The 19,863-nt window shown below is 37.6% G+C and overlaps 1 protein-coding gene across 5 annotated transcripts in view; it reads right to left on the bottom strand.

Moving 5' to 3' along the window:
- Positions 1-12,693: 12,693 nt before the first annotated feature.
- Positions 12,694-19,863, bottom strand: part of LOC121315702 (spectrin beta chain, non-erythrocytic 1-like) — a 61,347-nt gene continuing 54,177 nt past the window's right edge. For all 5 annotated transcript variants that reach the window (XM_041250030.1, XM_041250033.1, XM_041250031.1 and 2 more), the window contains 7 exons: positions 19,014-19,100; positions 18,174-18,265; positions 17,459-17,544; positions 16,717-16,774; positions 14,792-14,985; positions 14,352-14,501; positions 12,694-13,339 (listed from right to left, as the gene is read on the bottom strand). In XM_041250030.1, coding sequence (XP_041105964.1) covers positions 13,059-13,339; positions 14,352-14,501; positions 14,792-14,985; positions 16,717-16,774; positions 17,459-17,544; positions 18,174-18,265; positions 19,014-19,100 — 948 coding nt within the window. In that variant the 3' untranslated portion in view covers positions 12,694-13,058. The remainder of the gene's footprint in view (positions 13,340-14,351; positions 14,502-14,791; positions 14,986-16,716; positions 16,775-17,458; positions 17,545-18,173; positions 18,266-19,013; positions 19,101-19,863) is intronic.

Raw genomic sequence — 19,863 nt, 5'->3', positions numbered from 1 at the left:
AAAAGTGAATCGATTTGATTATTTACATTAAAAGTATTGATGGGTACGATTAATTTTCCCCTATGAGCTGCTGTATGGCAGGCAAGTAAGAGGTCCTCTGGATGTTTTTGAATCACGTGAATCTTTTAAAGGAATGGCACCCAAGGCAGCACAAAGAGAGCAGATGAATTCACGTGAAATTGCACTTATTATTTTAAATACAAACCGCTTTACCTAATATTCACTTCAACGCATAGCTATTCATTTACAGACATTTTGAAAAAAAAAAATCCTTCTTGACCTTATCCTTGAATCATTTCCCAATAGGTTGAAAGGTCATGAATGATCAAAGAAAGCCAACAGGACAGCCTCTGCTGGGCACCGTGACAGGATGATGTCACTGGCCAGGCTGTTGTGATCAGGAAGGAGACAAAGCTGCAGGTTGAAGCACTTTTGCACACTTTTAATTGTGAATAAGAAAACAAACAAACAAAACAAACAGAGGTACGCAGCTGATGGGGATTAGCTGTGAATTGAACTGAATGTTAGATAAAACATTGGCACGTTGAAGGTAAAGGCTGCACATTCATACAGATTCATAACAAAAAGCTGGCATTCCTATGGTTTTCCATTTAACTTTTTTTACAATAAAATTAATTAAAAAAATAACCAGAAACAAAGTATTTTGATGGCATTTATATGCATTCCAGGGAAGTGTATCATTATTTACAATTACATTTTTTTTTACCACTTTAATTCACAACTATTGATTTCCAGGCACTTTCCTTGAATTCTTTCCCATTTATTTGGATTTTAAAGCCTTGGCAACTTTTTATCTGCAAAAGGGCCTTGCAGTAGTTGTACTGTTGCCTTAACTACGGTATACCATGAGCATAGCATTGTACCTGGATTCTAGCAAAGAAAAGCATGGCACAGCAAAAGCAAGCATGTCTGCACACATACAAATATGTTCATTCATGATGGGTATTATTTGAAAACAGAAAACACTTAACACTTAAGAATCATATAGCTAGCTTGACTTTTTGTAAAATTGGTTGGCAGTCATCAAAAAATATCCTACTTGGATCTGAAGATATCATTGTGTTGGATAATGTTCTTGGCATTAGACAACCGCAACAATATTAAAGGGACTTACCAGAAATTCCCTTTCATTTATCTACAAAGAGGAGGCATTATTATGTGAGCAAAGTAGAACATTCCAGTAATTAATATGGGACACTGTTTTTTTAAAATTTACCTACAAAACGTCTGGGCTAGTGATACTACTGCAGAAACTGCTTTGTATTATTGCAGCTTCAAACAGCATGACAGAGACCTTAATATAAAGGATTGTTTTTCTTGCTCCTCCTGAGAAAAGTACTTTCAGCAGAAAAGATAGTCACACTGAGTAGTGCAGGACTTCGGAGCACAGATCTATGATTATCACAGGGAACCACGTCACTCAAACCACAACACGTTAACCACTTGACCAGGCAAGCACAATGCCCTCCAACTACTGAACAGAGAGCATTCTCCGTATCCCGGTGTTTAAGTATTCTCTCAATAGCTGGTTTCAGAAAAATAATCCGTAAACAAACGTGTGTACTTAACAAGAGGGTACTTTAGATGTGAGTAGATGTAGTTTAATTGTCTATAGAACTTTTTTGACTTGCTGAACAGATTTAATTGATAACTGTAAAAATACACTGTGACATGTTTGCAATCACTTTCCCACACGACACAAGCCTTCTCTCCTGTATATGTGGATGAGTCTGGGTGGATCATATGAGTAATCCAGACACAATGAGAACTATATCGTCATCTATGGTCTCTAAGCAATAAAAATACCATAAAAAAAATTAAACATGTCTACTTGAGCTGGAATTTAATGTTGCTGGTGCTATATAAGATACCCTAGCGCTAGAATCCAGCACCATAGCACCACATTTGCACCCCTGAGCATTTTGAGTAACAAGCACATTAAATCCAACGGCATATTACATCTCACGGCAGTCCGGTTGAGTACTGGACACCCTAAAGGGTGGGGGCCCTAGGCAGCCGCCTCACTCACCTTGCATTATGCTGGCATCAGCTGGTTTACATCAGCAGCTTGCCATCACCAGCCTCGTCATTCGACCTTGTGATGCTTTGCCGTCTGTGAGAAATGAGCAAAACACATTTTATATCAAGTTAGTTATTTTTGCTGAACTGTCTGAAACATAATTCAGTAGTTCTGTGCTTCCTTAATATAGTTCATGATTCATGATTAATGGTTAAGTGTGACTTCTTGTTATCTAGGTTTCTGCTGACCTTGGTGAAGTGAAGACAAAATGCAGATGTCAACAATTAATGCGCTTTGTCTCACATCATGTAAACTATGGCAGGGCTGGCATTTGCCCTCCAGAGGCTGTTTGCTCATCGACATCCGTTTATGAGAAATAAATAAAGATAATAAATAAAGAGGAAATTGGCTTGGTAGGGGGATCGAAGTATGGCCTCTGGTTTTCCAGCTGTGTGTGGAACTGCTGCAGTGAGGGGGTGTAATTAGGGGGAAATAGTATCTAAAAAAATTGGGCAATTATAGCACATCTCAATTACATCACTCTTCTCCACTATACTGTCGAATATCTTATTCTGTATTCTAGCCTCACAGTAACATCTTGCCCCACAGGAAAAGTCTGGTATGGAAGTTTTCCACATCAACCTGCCATGCCGCACGTCTCCTTGACCCATTGTTACTTTATCCGTCAGCAGCCCTGTGTAATCAACAAGTTTCTGTGCAGAATACTAATCTGTCTTACTTAGACAGGGAAATTTGCCCAGGAATCTCAATGGAATTTCTAGTGTTGTTCCAGGGGTATTTTCAAAACTTATTTATGAATGAGGGTATTTAATGTAAGAAAATGTTTTAAGAGAATTAAAACCAAGTAATGCTTGGCTTTAAAACAATCTTCCATTGAGTTAAGGATAAGAAGTCAGAAATCTGAATTAGCACTGGAGGACAGTACATTTAAATGGAACAATGCAAGACCAGTGTGCAGCACAAAGAAAAACTAGCTTGTGATACTTGTATATAACGAGTGCTGAGAGGACACATCGAGCAATGTATTAATGAAGTAATAGCTAGGGTCTCTGCTTCCCAAGTGTGGTATGTGAAAAAATTCAATTCGTGTTAATACAGAGCTGGTGGTCCCCCAGCCCCACCACGTTATTATAAGGAACACATGACTTAGGGAAGACCGTGACCTACTGTATACTCCATTCACATTGGGGAATCTGTTCAAGCAGGGCTTCCACTCATGTGCTCTCTATTTAAACCACACAGTGCCAGGGTTTGTTCTTCACAATTACAGCAGATTCTGTTTCCTAGTGGAGAGGGGTGGAAGTGTGTGTGCTGCTTTTGTTTCTTCACAAGGGAGCATTGGATTTCTACAGTCCTCAGTACTCATCCGTATTACTTACTGCTAGTTCCTTGTTTGTTCTGTTTAATGCAGTTTCGTTTTAAAATAAAAAAAAAATAACAGACTTTGCCGAAAGATGCCAATTCCTGCTGCATTGGCTTTTAAAGGGTTTAATAATTGATAACTGAAAAGTGAAAACATTTTGCAGGTCTAGTTTGGGATATTCCGTACTTTATAAAGGTTTTTGAGGATTTGCACTGAACTAACTTACATGATGAGGTTTTGTAGTAGTAATAGTGGTTTATTCTTCAGAAGGCAGACACAGTTTGTAGACAGTCAGAAAAGAATCTGATGTCAAAAATGCCCACACAGGTCAATGTACAGCTATGGCCAAAAGTTCACCTAGAATTTTAGGATTGAGGCATAATAAAAAAAATAAATAACTGTATGAACATAATTTAGATCGTTTATTTAACATCATGTGATCAAAGAAACTACAACATGATATCGCAGAAGCCATAAAAGTAGTTCAGCATTTCATGTTAGATTTTGAAATATCATTTTTATCCATTTTTGTCAGCTAAGAAAATGAAAAACTACAAAGCAATATGTAATTCAAAAATGTTTGCGTAACATTATTCAGCAGGTTTCATTTGACTTTATGAAGCAAAATTAGTCCATTCTACAGGGGGATGCAAAACCTTTGACCATAGCTGTACAAGCTGACACAAGAAATCAGCACTAAAAAAGGAGTTGGGTTGGGTATTGCTCCAGAACCTCTTTAAAAAATGATCAGCAACTGTAAGTACTCAGTGTAATGTATAAAAAAAAATATTTTGTTGACTTTTAAAAAGGTAATTTTGCATTCAAATAAATATTTTAAGCTTGTTAGCTAGTTTCTGAAAAGGGCCTGTGCCAGGATGGAGGAACGATCTTGCTGAGTATATATGTGTGCATCTGTATACGGGCTGACTAAGGTGAATACCTTTCTATTCTTTTTAGGTAGTTGCTTTGAAATGCTATGTGTTTTCAGAAAAGATTCCTGTGGTGCACAGTAACCTGCAAGTGGAGGCTTGCTAAAGAGCTTTCCTGGTTATAGAGCATTTAACTTAACCTCCCTGACAGTGGAAGGACTCTGTAACAGCAGTGCATCACACAACGCTGCCAGTTACATACATAACAACATAAGAAAGCTTACAGACGAGAGGAGGCCATTCGGCCCATCTTGCTCGTTTGGTTATTAGTAGCTTATTGATCCCAGAATCTCATCAAGCAGCTTCTTGAAGGATCCCAGGGTGTCAGCTTCAACAACATTACTGGGGAGTTGATTCCAGACCCTCACGATTCTCTGTGTAAAAAAGTGCCTCCTATTTTCTGTTCTGAATGCCCCTCTGTCTAATCTCCATTTGTGACCCCTGGTCTTTGTTTCTTTTTTCAGGTCGAAAAAGTCCCTTAGGTCGACATTGTCAATACCTTTTAGAATTTTGAATGCTTGAATTAGGTCGCCGCGTAGTCTTCTTTGTTCAAGACTGAACAGATTCAATTCCTTTAGCCTGTCTGCACATGACATGCCTTTTAAACCTGGAATAATTCTGGTCGCTCTTCTTTGCACTCTTTCTAGAGCAGCAATATCTTTTTTATAGCGAGGTGACCAGAACTGCACACAATATTCAAGATGAGGTCTTACTAATGCATTGTACAGTTTTAGCATTACTTCCCTTGATTTAAATTCAACACTTTTCACAATGTATCCAAGCATCTTGTTGGCCTTTTTTATAGCTTCCCCACATTGTCTATAGTAGAAAAACTTTATAAACAAGAAAGTAAAGTACAGAGAAGCAAGGCAGAGAAAAGCAAAGAATTAAAAGCAAATGCATGAATTTTGTTAATCTTGTTTCCAGTGGTGTCCAAAAGGCTTCACCCCAGGCTCTGAGGGGGGTAGCCTGCCATTGCCAAAGAGATTCTCTCTTTATTCTGTCTTGGGGCCCTTTCTGAGCTCATTGCTCTTATTTAATCAAGCAGACGTCTGCCTTTCTGCTCTCCTCAGTATGATGAATAGAAGCTCCCATGACTCATCGGCTTACTGGTGTGCCAAAGGGAAAATGAGTCACACTGAGAAAAGTCTACCTTGGAACATCATATTAAAGCAAAAAATCCAATACACTCCAATAGCTGGTGAGGACAGTAGTTTTTTTGATGAAGGGGACCATGGTGCTAGTGAAGCAGGAATGGGGAGTGGCAGGCATCGGTTTTTTAAAGTAGACTATTGTGGCTCCTGCACTGTAATTGGAATTTATAACAGCAACCTCACAGGCACGATGCTCTTAAGGCCTCGTAGGGAACCTGGTTCTCCATGTTCAAAGACCACAATTTCTCATCCGGCAATGGTAAACAAGTTATTTGGTTAATGCACAGTGATGTTATTTGTTTTGAAAATGTGTTTCTAATTGTTTTATCGCTGAGATAAGAAAGCATAATGAAAGCAAGATGTTTCTACATCTGCCCACTCGTCTGGTTTGAAGCCTGAACTCTGAAGTTAAAACTTGCCATTGCATTACATGATACAAAAGACAAAGGAGAAAAATGGCAGAGGCAAGTATTTCAGTGTCAGCTTAACTGTTTTAGAAATGCTCTTGGGCCATGGGTTAGGTGGCCCACGAGCATTTCTAAAATAGTTAAGCTGGCACTGAAATACCTGCCATCCTTTGTGAACCCCTGCTCAAGAGCATACAACAGTGATAGAGTATAATTACAACAAATATCCACCACCAAGATAGCCGTAGGAAATATTTAGGAGTCATGAGTAACTAATTTATTGGTGTTTAGTTAAACAGTGGTACATTGTTGGGTGTATTTTTGCAATTTTTAAGGTGCAGTTAATTGATGTTACAATCTCTAACTGGGTTGCTGTTGAAGAGATTGAACTGCTTCCATATTTTTGTATTATTGTATTGGTCTAGGATATACCAGTGTTTTAGCAGAGGAATCACACTCTAATTCGCTTGCTGGTACAAAAGAATTATGAAAGTTGATTGTGTCTTCAGAGCTCCTGTAAGGATTTGTTGCTGTCAATGACGTGTGGATGAATTGGCGCTGAGGGTGAGGCGCCTGTGGAGCTTTTATCAAGTCTACACTGGGTGTCTTTTCTTGCGAAACCTTTGGATCACTTTTTGTTTTAATTACAAGCTTGGTCTAGTTTCGAGGTAACGTTGGGCTATAAACATTGTAGAAATCTGCCAACCACAGTAAAAACGTTCGAAACTCCAGTCACCAGAGACTTGCACCCATCTCACTGATAGAGTGCAAGGTGGCCCTAACCAGTTCTCTCCAGTAGTTGACTGTGTTGACTGTTGAATAATGTAAAGCTCAGTGAATTAAATCTGGCTCTTGTGGCATCGCAGACACCACGAGCCAGGCTCCATTTGCTGAGCTTCGTATTTGAGAGAATTGCCTTCATGAGGGGTGGACCTGGATGACTGGATATTGGTTCCCAGTGTATGTACTTTGTGCACTGTCTGAGTGAAGTGGTATAAATGTGTATACAGCACTACTGCTTCACTAACAAAGCCTGGCTCTTCATGCTCTGGAGCACTGACAGCAAAGGTTTACATGGTATCGCAGACATGGGTGAATTCATCACACAGGTCAAACCCTCAATGTGACTCCAGGTCATGGGAATGCAAGCCTGGACAAAAAATGAGTGAGACAAAGTTCATCGGATTTGAGTAATGTTAATGGATACGCATCATTAAAACAACAATTGTATTATCTTCTCAACAGTCAGTGGTATCCTCATTCATCAGGATAAAGTTTTCTTGGAAACAAATGGCCATGTCTTACTAACCAGGCCTAACTCTGGCCTAAAGTGGGGTTGTCATGGGCAAGACCTTGCTGGCCTTTAAACCCACTGGAACTCAGTGTGCTGCAGCCACCAATGACTAACTGTGTGTTAATACTAACAATACTGCAGTTCCTCAATGGGTGATGTGAACGCACGTGAAGCTTAAATCATTGAAGGTATACAGTACATTCGAGCCATTAATATAACTGGTACAGTGAAACCTGTATTAAGAAGCTCATGTATAGAAGGGGACCGGCATTCTAATAGCAGCTCGGTACATTTTCCTTGAAAGAAAGTGTAAATAAAGACCACTTGTCAATGGTCCCTTGCTGGTTTAAATTGTGAAAGTAATACTCTGGGTTATAGAGGATTTGTGAAAGTAGTACTCAGGGTTATAGAGGATTTGTGAAAGTAGTACTCTGGGTTATAGAGGATGCAGGGATCCAGGCACATATTTGCATTATTAATCTGAGACTCTAGGGATCATTCATGACCATTTAGTTTGCCCAGCATTCATGTTACTAGTGTTAATAAAATAGTAACTGTTCTCTTACATTAGCCAGTTTCTTGCGGTACTGTATGGATCAGACTGTGCTGTCTATGCTATGCCCAGCGATGGGTTAAGAACACGTTGGTGCCATGCTTATAAAGGCAAGGATAAGAAGATAACATGGGGTTCATTGCAAGAAGCAGGACTGAAAATATGTCCTATAAAGATACTTTTTTAAAACTTTTGCCATCAAGTACTCTGGGAACTGAATGGGTTCCAGCTGCAGTCATGCTCTCAGCCTTGATGTCTGTGATGAGACAGTGTTGCCCATTTTAGATCAACTAGCTGCATACACTTTATTTGTGTGTTTGAAGATTTTTCTTGTGTTTAATTGCTGTAGTGGCCCAGGGATATTCTATATATTGTTCATGTTCAGCTGTGTGACTGGAAGCTGACTCTGACACTGAACAGACTGGCATGACTGAAAAACCCAAGAGCAGCACCTCAATCTAAACAACACACATTTATAATAAAAATGAAATCAAACAGTTACCAAAGATTCCAACCATGCTCTAGCATGTTTGAACATGTTTCAACATGAACATGTCCATGTTTGAACATCAGGTTTGTGTTATATATAACACCATTTTTTTCAGCGTTGAAGAACATTTACCTATATTGTGTAAGTGTATGTAAGGCACGCTTTACTACAATGAGTGCATGAGGCTAAAACGGTACCACTGTAGCCACACCAGCATTTTCTATTGGACAACACTGGTCTAGACCACTGAGTTGTCATGTTTTTCCTTATTAAAGCGCCCCCATGGTAAATTTGCATGGTAATTTCAGTTTTCTTTGCTTTTTTTGCTTCACCATGGTTATCTATGTTCTTTACTATGCTTCACTACACCACCATAGTATACCGTTTTAAGAGGAGGCATGTGAAACCGAGTTCAGAATGGTTACATACTGTAAAGATGAAGGTAGAGATCAGTGCTATGAGAATGGATCTCATGACAGCATTGCCATTGTCTCCCTGGTTGTAGGCACTGTCAGCAGATACAATGTAATTTCTTAGGAACATCATTTCTTGGCTCCTACATCAAGCAATAAAGCAACATGTTAACTGAGGTGATAAACAGTGCATGTTTCATGAATAAGGTTAACCAGTGAGAATAAGTACCTTATTCTTAGTTTCTTTAATTATCATTAACGTTGCATTCTAAATTTAGTAGTCGCCAATTGTTTTTTTTATTATTTTTTTCTCCCAAGTTTGAATAGTCAATTATTTTTAGGCTCAGCTCACCGAAACTTATACATTTTTTTTCCCCCAAAACCATTCTTTAGCTTATTCTAGCGAAACAGCTGTTTTCATTTGTAAGTGTTTATGAAAAAACAAATGCTTCATCTTCATGTTGATTCAATAAATTGTGATCAGATCATTCTAGTAATGCATTATTTTGACAGAAAACAGATTAAAATAGCTGGATTCTTTCCTGTAAACCTTGTGCAGCATGCAAGCTTCACCCTGGCCTACGCAGTTGTCAAGAAAACTAAAAACAAAAACATTTTGCAATGGATTGATATGTGGACAAAGTAGTGCGATTGCGCCAGCAACACTTTCAACATGTCATCGCCAGCAAGGTAAACATTGTGTTCGCACAGCCAAGTGTTTCAAATGGAAAAGATGACAAAAAAAAACAAATGGGTACTACTCGGGGAACCAGTAAGGTTACTTTACTATTAACACAATATTATAAATACTGGTTTATATAATATACCAACTGCTGGATGTTTTCAGGGTTGAACGGAATACTGTATTTTGTTCATCATTACTGAATTGTCATTAAAGACAAGTCTTATTTTATTTAACCCTTGGGACATCATATGTGTCCCACAAATAAAATTATGCTAACTTTCTTATTTTTGCAATGAGGCGCACGGAACAGGGTTCAACATTTACTGACAGGTCATCCAAATTGTCAGTTTTCTTATGATAAGAAGAAACCTGTTGAACAACCGCTCAATTCCTTGCGTACCTTAAGTGGTTAACCATCAATTGTCTCGGGGAAGCACACCAAAAGTGAGGCGTTTACCCCGCACAATTGTTTACAGTAACACATTCCACAAATTCATCCTTCACAAACAAAAGGAAAAAACTGGAACATGTTTACCACACATCAATTACAAAAACAACTTTTATTTATTAAAAGGATTTGCACAGCACTCTTTTAAAAACACATGTCCATAAACAGAAGTCGATACAAAAGATAAACAGAATTAAAATACAAAATGGTATTTTTTGATATGTTTTACTAATAATTATTTTTATATATATATATATATATATATATATATATATATATATATATATATATATATATATATATATATATATATATAAAACAGTCCTTAATATCCGCAAGTGTTAACAAAAGCTGTCGAAGTATATATGTGTTGGTTTTCCTAAAGTTAATGTTATGTTGATATATCTAATTTTTACAACGTTTCGTGAAACATTTTTGAAACTTGTATTTTGTCTTCAGGGTATTTTGTGTTTTACTAATAAAAAATAACGTAATCACGACAAATTATATATATATATATATATATATATATAATATATATATTATTATATAGATATATAATATATATATATATCGAAAGTTCAAATTTTTATTACTAGTTACCGTAGTTAATACAAAATGTAACATGAAAGCAGTTTCAAACTGCTGGAATTTTTATGAAGCACAATATGCAATAGTTTCCACATAACGTTGCAGGTGTAGTTTGCAATGATGTGTCAGACTTTATTCCACGCTCGTGATCCAGGCAAGGTTCTAAATGCTTCAAATACAGAGGTTAAAAATCTCTTCGCATCATGGCTTTATTGTACCCTTAATGGAACTCGTGATCCAGGCAAGGTTCTTAATGCTTCAAATACAGAGGTTAAAAACCTCTTCGCAGCATGGCTTTATTGTACCCTTAATGGATTTATTCTCAGGTAATTTACTTATTACCTACTATCGTTTTTTAAAAATATAATAATTTTTTTTGTACTTCAATTCCAGTTTCGGTTTTTCTGCAGCCCATTTTTTTTTCCAGCACAAGCCAGATGTTCTTAGGCGTAAACTAACTCCAAAAAGAAGGAATTTCTGTTATTACTGTTGACTGTTAGTGTGTCCGGTGTTAGAGTAACATGAGTGTATATATAAACCATTCATATAAACACTCATGTTACTTGTGTGGGAATTTTAGTTGTCAACATCCGCAGTACTTCTTAAATAAAAGTATGAGTGGTTCAAGATTCTTATTATTTAATCATCTTGCATACAGTAAAAAAAACAAAACAAAAACAAAACCCCCAAACAAATAAAGTAGTCCATTTGGCTGTACACAAGGCATGTTAATAATATATACCATACATTAAATGTCCACTAGCCTCCAAACAGTACAGAATTAGATCAGGTTTGTGATTGTTGTTTCTGAGTTGTAAATCCTGATAAACTGTGGGCACGGCTGTAAATTGTTTAAAAGGAAATTCCATAGCTCATATTGTAAGCACACAACAATAATATATTTTAGTATTAGTGAGCAGCTATACAGATTAGATTGGTGTGCACATGAACATGCTGTAGCCATACCTAAATCGACAAAGAGTAAATGCAGTATAGTGTTATATATTCTATAGTTAAATGTGCCACAAAATAAAATCATATACAAAACACTGTACAATTGCTTTGTATTACAGTATTACTGACACATGTTATTTGAAAAGTATACTGTAACTTGCTTATTCCGTGTGATATTGAAGTTTGAAGCCGACATGGTAAAAATGGATTCCAAGTGGCATTGCTCTTAAATTGAAAGATGGAGGCACAGCTTGACATACGTGTTGGAACCAGGCAGTATAGAATGTGTATCACAGTTCGGCCCAGGATCTCATCCGCAGGTTCAGCCGGACCCCACCCCCTTAACTGAGGTACGACCTACGACACCATCAACCAAGGGATATACACATAGAAGGAGGCAGTAGGCAGACGGGGGATTTTTATCGAATGGTGGGCTTAGTTTATAATATTGGTTAGTCAAAAGAATTCAGTAAAAAGCTCTGGATCTCGCCCCTAGAACTACAGAATGCCCCATATTAAACACAACATCAGGGTGAGGGGGAGTCATATTACTATATTCATGCAATTAACTAAACAATAAACATGACATGATAATGGTATCGACATTTCTAACTTTGTGTTTATTTGTTATTATTGCAAGATGATAAGCACAATTTCCCATAACCTTTCCCTCTCAAATCCATTTCTACTACTGAGATGTATTGATATATTTCTAGCACAGTGTAAAGGGTTTCATAGCACAGCAAGTTTCAAGTTTCTTTTTAAATAACAAGCTTACAGGAGAGTCCAGGGAAGCAAAGGAGTGCAACTTTGAACCAGCAGCGCATAGTGAAACTAATAACTCTGGAGCAGAGAGTGATCTTTAAAAACACAACATAAACAAACAAAAGGGTATTGATTTTTGTTAGTTTAACACCAGAAAAAAAAATCTGTTAGCTGAAGATTTCAAATGAATAAGTCTTTATGTTTTTGTTCAGGAATACAGGAATGCACATTCTAATTCCAATTGATTTATTGTGCGTACTTGTACTCATGTGTAATGGCAAAATGTGAACTCACAACAAAAAACTAACAACACGCACACGCACACAATGATTATGAATTGTTGGGTTAAATATTGGTTCAAATATTGGCTGTTTGGTTTTACCTTCATTACTGTAATTAGTTATGACTTGTTGCTGTTCATTCATACTATAACAGTCGCAACTGAGCAGATAATAAGTGAACAATATATTTAAAATAGAGGTGATTTGTGAATAGCATTGCACTTAACTCGTACTTTGCATGTATATACTACTACAGGATTTAATGTTTTTGAAATAGAAAAGACAACAGCTATATATATATATATATTACACTATACATTTTTCTTGAATGATTTTGGGCTCCCCAGACAGTTTCCATAGCATCCAGACAATGCTGCAGCAGACACTGTGATAAAGTGGGGCCTTAGCCCTGAAATATGTCCATGTTTAGTGTAGGAATAATTTAATAGCTTTGGAGGTGCCATTAATGTTATTTAATGTTGGCTTTGTGTAAATGCCATGATTAATTGTGAACAGCAAATGAATTTACTCATTACATAGACTTTTAAATAGATTTTTTTTTTAAATGAATGCGCTCTGCACACCACCTACTGGTTAAAAAACATATGAAAAAAATTGTCAGTGACTTTACATTTCTTTTCACATCCTGTCAGAAGTGAGGATGAAAATTTATTCCTTCTTTCCAAAGAACTTTTGGAAGACAGATTTGTTTCTTGGTCTCGGGAGACTCCCATAGGTCCTTTCTCCAGGTTTGTCCAGGAAAATTTCAGGGCTCCTGCCAATGAGCTGTGGATCTCTGTGTAGTGCAGACTCCGGACTGTTCAAGAGGGACTGGTTCGGCCCCCGCTGACCATCTGCTAACTGGTCTCCAATGAACAGGGTGACGGAGTAACTGGGTCCTTCAGATTCACCGAAGGGCGTGGAGATGGGAGTTATTTTCTGGTATGCAGCTAAAAAAAAAAAAAAAAAGTGCATATATTTCTATGAAGGAAACTAGGAACTTTGGAACCTCTTAGAATAAACATTCTACTCTGACATAATCATGACATCATCCACAGAATTCTTGAAGAATAACACGTTTACTGCACTGTGTTTACTTTTTTTTCTACTCAGCTGAAGTTTTGGTGCTTTTCAACAATTATGAACCTATCAAACCTCCAGCCAGGTTGTTCTAATTACAGTACTCTGTCGCGTATCCGCCTGTCACATATCTACCCTAACCGTTTACCCGCCATGGTCAACCTCTACAGCAACGATAGTTTATTATTGAACAGAGAAGATTAGTTCAGATATTGTAGATCCTACCAAAGTTTTCGTACACTGTGTTGTATGTGCTCCGTACGCTATCATTGCTGGTAATGTCACGTGAGCTGTTCGCCTGCAGGGCATGTCAGCGTCAACCTCCATCTCAATCTCCTGCTTGTCACTCAGCAGCGAATGCACACACCCACATGGCTACTCTGTCACAAACATTAATACCCTGTATCTTTCTAAACAAAGGGTTTAGGGGAGCTCCCTAATAAAAGCTGAATCTCAAAACAACAATTGTGTGAATATAGTAACTGTTACAACTGTGTATAATGGTATTTAAAACAGGGCTCACTTATCTGCCTTTTTACATATCCTCCCTTACTCTGGTCCCACTGCAGTCGGATAGGCGACAGATTACTGAATTATTTTATTATACCTGTTGAATCAGGTGTAGAATGGCCCTCCTGGTCTTGAGTTACCCACTCCTGCCCTAGTGAAATGCGTCTCTGGATGGTTTGCAAATTGCTAAATTCACAATTAAGTGGTTCAATGAAGGCAATTAACAATACACCCCTGAACAGATTAACAGATCATTTGAATTAGTTAAAATAACTCGGTACCGGTATGCCCTTTTACTCCTTTTACATCCATCTAATGCACTATTCATCCTTGCTGAACAACCAGTAAGCATGCTGCTGTGATGGAAGGTACCTGAGGTAAAGGAGTGGGAGCGTTGCTTGCTCACCACTGGCTCCTGGTCTCGGTCTGTGTGAAAGGAATCCTGTGGCAGCTCGGAGGCGTCCCTGCACGTCTGAGAGAGCTTCTTCCTCGTGGACTGTCGTAGCGAGCCGTAGTAATCTTCTACAAGGGGAGAGGGGCCTATAAGGTGTGCAGGCAAGCATGACGTGACACTTCGAACCCGCACCACTACAGTACTGTATTTTAATATCGCACAGTGTCATGCAAAATATGTATTAGAAAGCTAAGTCCTACCCAGCCACAGCACAAACTATTTGAAACACCCAATAATGTAAAATGTATATATTTTTTCATATATGGATCAGTATTTTATTTTATAGTCATGTCATAAAGGTCTGAGGAAATTTGTGCTTTATAATCAGAGTTTCCATCTACTCCAGTTTTGCCCTTACCACGATGACCAGCGTCTGAAGAAAGAGGTTCTGCCAGGTCCTGTGAATGCCCATGGTACCAGTTTGGCAATTTTGTGTTTTCTCTGGTCAGGACTGTTATTTCTTTAGTCCCTGAGAAAAGGGAAGTGGTGGCGCCCCCTTGAGGACAGTTACATGCAGTGCTGCAGGTGCAAGGAACAGCAAATTGGGAACATCTGAAAGAAATGGTCCCCTACTGTTAATAGCACAATACAAGAATTCTGGTGTTTGAGCTACTCTGGCTTGTTCTGCATGAACGTGTATACAATAGATGCTCTTAAGCTCCTGCTGGCACAGTACTGTTACTGAGAAGCTGTGTTTAACCAGAAACAACTGTCCATAAACACATTCAGAGTCTATTCAACTGTAACTACATACCACTGTTTGTTAAATTAATTGAAAAAGGACGATCTTTACCTATTTTTCAAACAGAAATGCTCTAAATGACTTGATTCACCTAAGGCAACCTTTAGATCAGTTGAATATAGATCTCTACAATAAATAAAGCAATACACTTCTATCTATAAACTATTAAACAAGTTGTTCTATTTTAAGTTAGGGTTGAGCAACGGTGATGAAAGTTGGCTTTTTGAGACTAATGGCTGCCAACAGCAACCAACATTAAATTCCTAGATTTCAATACATCAAAATGACTTATTTCCTAGCGCACGTTCCTAACTGACCAAAAGACTACGTTTTCTTTTTTTAATTGTCACATGCTAGTAAGAACATTTCAGAAGTAGTGAAAACAAAAGGGATGAAGCAATTTGTATTGTGCAGGGGGACATTCTAGATGCTGTTCTGTCAAGGTTGCATTCCCAGCCATTCTGTGTTTCTTGGATCAGCTGCCGATATTATTGAAACAAAAGCTTGGCGACATCGCAAAAGATATTGCGCTCTCATGAGGTAATTAGCTAACCACCAATCAGGGACACAAATAGAAAGCGATGGTATGATTTCAGACAATCAAACTGATTCACTAGTCACGCACTAACTTAATCCTTTAGACCGCAAGTTCCTGCCTTATCTTAACTCAGTTTATAATTCTTAAAAGTACTGACAGGACTTTAAAGTCCTGTTCACCAAAATAATGCACACAGAAAAAATGTTGTCCTATTCACATGTATACTCAGTAAAGGAGGCCATTTTTTAATTATACCACTTAATTTCACATTCTTCAGCTCAAAACAACATTATTCAGGACGGAAAGGGCTAATGAAAGCTAGGAAGCAATTAAGAGCAAGCCAGTACTAATGATGCAAAACAACAGGACCCATCACATATTGTACTGCATTCACTACATACCCATATAACCCCAGATTCTGAAAACTTGTCCGAAAAAACATCCAAACCATGGACAGAATGTACCGGTTTTACAAGGTATTATTTCTGTAGAAAGCCTGTTTGGGTTGCTGAATTAGTCATTTGGAATGTGTGTAACTCTAGCATTGACTTTAAAGTGCATCAATGAGACTAGCAGTCTCCGCTAGACACAAGTACAGTCTAGTTAAATTGTTAAATCACATAACAAATGCAAACTGCACTACACACTTTATTCAAATCATATTCAATCATTAAACGCTAGCACTACAGTGAGTCATTAGGCCTTATTGAAGGACTTACTATAGTAAAAAAGATTCACAAACTTCCTATGTAGTCCAAGAGATAAAGAAAGAGTAAGAAACATTACTTCAAAAAACAACAATAACATATATTTTAAAAAAGCTGTTTTGTAGTGTCTTTTTATGGTGGTTTAGAGATAAAAAAAAAACCCTCTTAAAAGCTTACTAGTTTTCTTTTTTGTCAGATTTTGAAAGACTTGCATTTACAACTGCTGAGATCACAAAACAGGGACTTTCTTACTCTGCAGCAGATAATTGAAATGAAAGCGGGATTTCTTCACTTACAGTGCGACTGGCGTGAGGCCTCCTGCTATTGACCTGGCAGGGTCCAGATCACTGAGCTCTGAGAACACAATGAAGAAAAAAACGACTTGAAAAACACTGTGGCTTTCACAATTTGAAGCAGAGGGCATGCAACACACTAGGGATATTAATAAATGTATTTCGGAAATGTAAAATCAGCTATAAATGAACATATCCATTCAGCGATCACAAATAAAACATTTGAATTGTGTGCTTTCCTTTACTCTATGTAGCAATCTATATGTTGTGACTGCTGGGCTGCCGGTACCCACACAAAACCATGCTGCAGTGTGATAGAACAGCCTCCGCAGAAGACTCAGCAGTAAGATTACTCTCTCATTCTTAAAACCTGTGTGGGAGCTTACTCATGACAGCGAGCAAGGATTTATTAGATAGAGGCTGGACATACATGTATACAAGATAACAACAGATAGAAAAGTACATAGTTAACCAGGAGAGCGAAGACTAGATAAACCAGTGCGATTTTAATCCAGTCATGAGGTTAGCAGTACAGGCTATACCATCACTGACATGGCATGGTTATACACTGAAATAAATGTCATTTACACCAGGAAATACCCACAGGCCTGAATCTGAATCATATTAAACACAATTCAATGTTATTGATACAACAGTAATAGAAGAAGGCTTGTCGGGAGGTATGTTCCTCCATACCCCTAGAGGATGGCACAGTATTGGTATATTCTTTTATTTAGTATTTTACCTATATTTGCTTGTATTTTTAAAATCCATTTCTTCATTAGGAATCCGGAAGGAGCGCTCAACAAATATTCAGAGCCGCCCCGCAGCCTTTACACACAAAGGAGAAATGAATGAGGTGAATGAATGAGAAACCAACAGTATAAAGTTAAACACATTTTTATCATATTTTCCCATATTTTGTAGTTTGTTGCAGAGCTTACTTTACTATTGTTCATATTGCTTATTTAGCCTATACCACAGAATGTCTGCAATATGCTCCTCCTCCTTCCCTATATAATCAATTTGCCCTGATTAAAGCGTGCAATCCCAGACACACAGCTCCCCCTTGTGGTATTCTACAGAATATCTAAGGTGTACTATAACCAAAGCGCATCTTTCTCTCACACACACAAGGACAACCCCAAAACGATTTTGTAGTATAATGCATTAAGAACAGAAAAAAAATACAAATTAATTCCAAATGCATTTACTCTGTTTCTATTTTCCCAAAACATAACAATATTTTTTATTTCTGGCCACAAGGGGTCAGTAAAACTAGGAATTAGAAAAAAACACACTACAACAGTGTACATTGCAATGCCCACTTTTTAAGATCTGTGAGAACATTATCCTCTCTTGCTCCAAACCAAAAATAATCCAGGTTCCTTTGAATGAATCAAAACACAGTACCGAATAGATCCCTCCAGTCCACCCTGTCCACCTCTTGAGATACTCACTCGAGTCTGAAACAGTGCATTTTTTTGGTGTAATCTGATGCAGGACTGCAAACAGCTCCAGTGAGGCTTAGGGGAACACCCGCTACAGAACTCTGCTTGGACACAAACAATGTAAAAAATGGTCATGCTTCTACTTAACAGAAATGTGATGCATACTTCAAAATCATTCCAACTTGGACCCTGATAACAGATCTCAGAAACATCAGTGATGAGACAGGCCAAAGCTAAAATATGCTGTGGTTTACTTGATGTTCTTTGTGGTCCTATCAAGATCTCATGACATTGTAGATCTGGTCATTTTTTTATTTTTTTTCCATTTTCTGTAAATACACATAATCCACCCCCCCCCCCCCCCCCCCCCCCCCCCCCCAAAATCACCACCACTATCACAACCAGTGGTGGTGATAGTTTGGTCATGTATTTAATATGTAAATATATATATTTAAATATATATATATATATATATATATATATATATATATATATATATATATATATATATATATATATAATCACTGTGTGTTAAGAGTTGTGTATGGTATGAAAATTACTAGAATAAATGTTTCAAATCAAATAGATGAAATAGTTTCTTAAAATCAGCCTGAAATCTAGTTTTTATACAATTCTATCTAGAAAGAAATACTACTCACATTAACTTGTGGATTAACACTACTTTAGAAGAATAAGCCTGGATATGTTTAGTTTAAGCTAAGCCATATTTCACAGTTGCTTTTTTTATTGCCTTACGCCAAATGTACAGTACCACCCTGTGCCGACAGGTCTCATAAGACATATCATACTGTCATGAACAGATTCCTACTGACCTGCTTGCTACCTTACCTTGAGCATGTCTTTTCTGTCCTGGTAAAAGCACAGGCTTTGTTTGAACAGCACAGCATAGTAAGTGTTCCACGTTCTACATGACGCCTGTTAAAACATAAAAAAACCCACAAAAAAACAAAAAAAACAACATTAAGCAGATTAGTTAATACATCTATAGGTTATAAAAATTCACCTTGCCGCTTTGCATTGCAGCTTTAGAAAGAATGCTTCCTGCTGCTTTTAATGAGGGAAGCCCTCCTCGACGCAACTAAACGGTTAATTCAATCAGCACTTCATTCACTCATCACTCAGCTATGGCGCCGTGGTGAACACAATTAGCTTCAAGACCACCCTGATGTATAGTGGTTGAAATTTTAAATGTAGGACCCTATTCAGTTAACATCTTAGCTGGAGAGAAACTTGAGGGAGAGAATGAACATAATTAACAGAGTTAATGTGGAGAAACATAATTAACAGAGTTAAAGTGGAGAAACATAATTAACAGAGTTAATGTGGAGAAACATAATTAACTGGGTTAATATGGAGGAACGTTTGTTTGGATTAGATTAACTCATCATCTGTGAGCTGAACCTAATTATACTGCATGTCTAGAGTTGTAAAATGTGCAGGTCTGAGACCTCAACAAGACTCCCAATCCCTATGCAGCACAAGGAGAAGAAAACAAAAAACTATACAAATTTGGTCCATATAATTAAGGTGACACAGCAAAAGTTTGTTGGCAAATCATTGGTTTATGCACGCGCGAATGTATTGTCTTCATTATTACTTCCTTCAATACTAACTTCTTTCGGACCACTGTCTCCTAAATGAACATCTGCTTTGTCAGGTTTCTACAATAATCAAGCTT

The sequence above is a fragment of the Polyodon spathula genome, chromosome 5 (assembly GCF_017654505.1).
Source record: "Polyodon spathula isolate WHYD16114869_AA chromosome 5, ASM1765450v1, whole genome shotgun sequence".
NCBI classification, from domain to species: domain Eukaryota; kingdom Metazoa; phylum Chordata; class Actinopteri; order Acipenseriformes; family Polyodontidae; genus Polyodon; species Polyodon spathula.
This window is presented reverse-complemented; position numbering and strand designations above follow the sequence as displayed.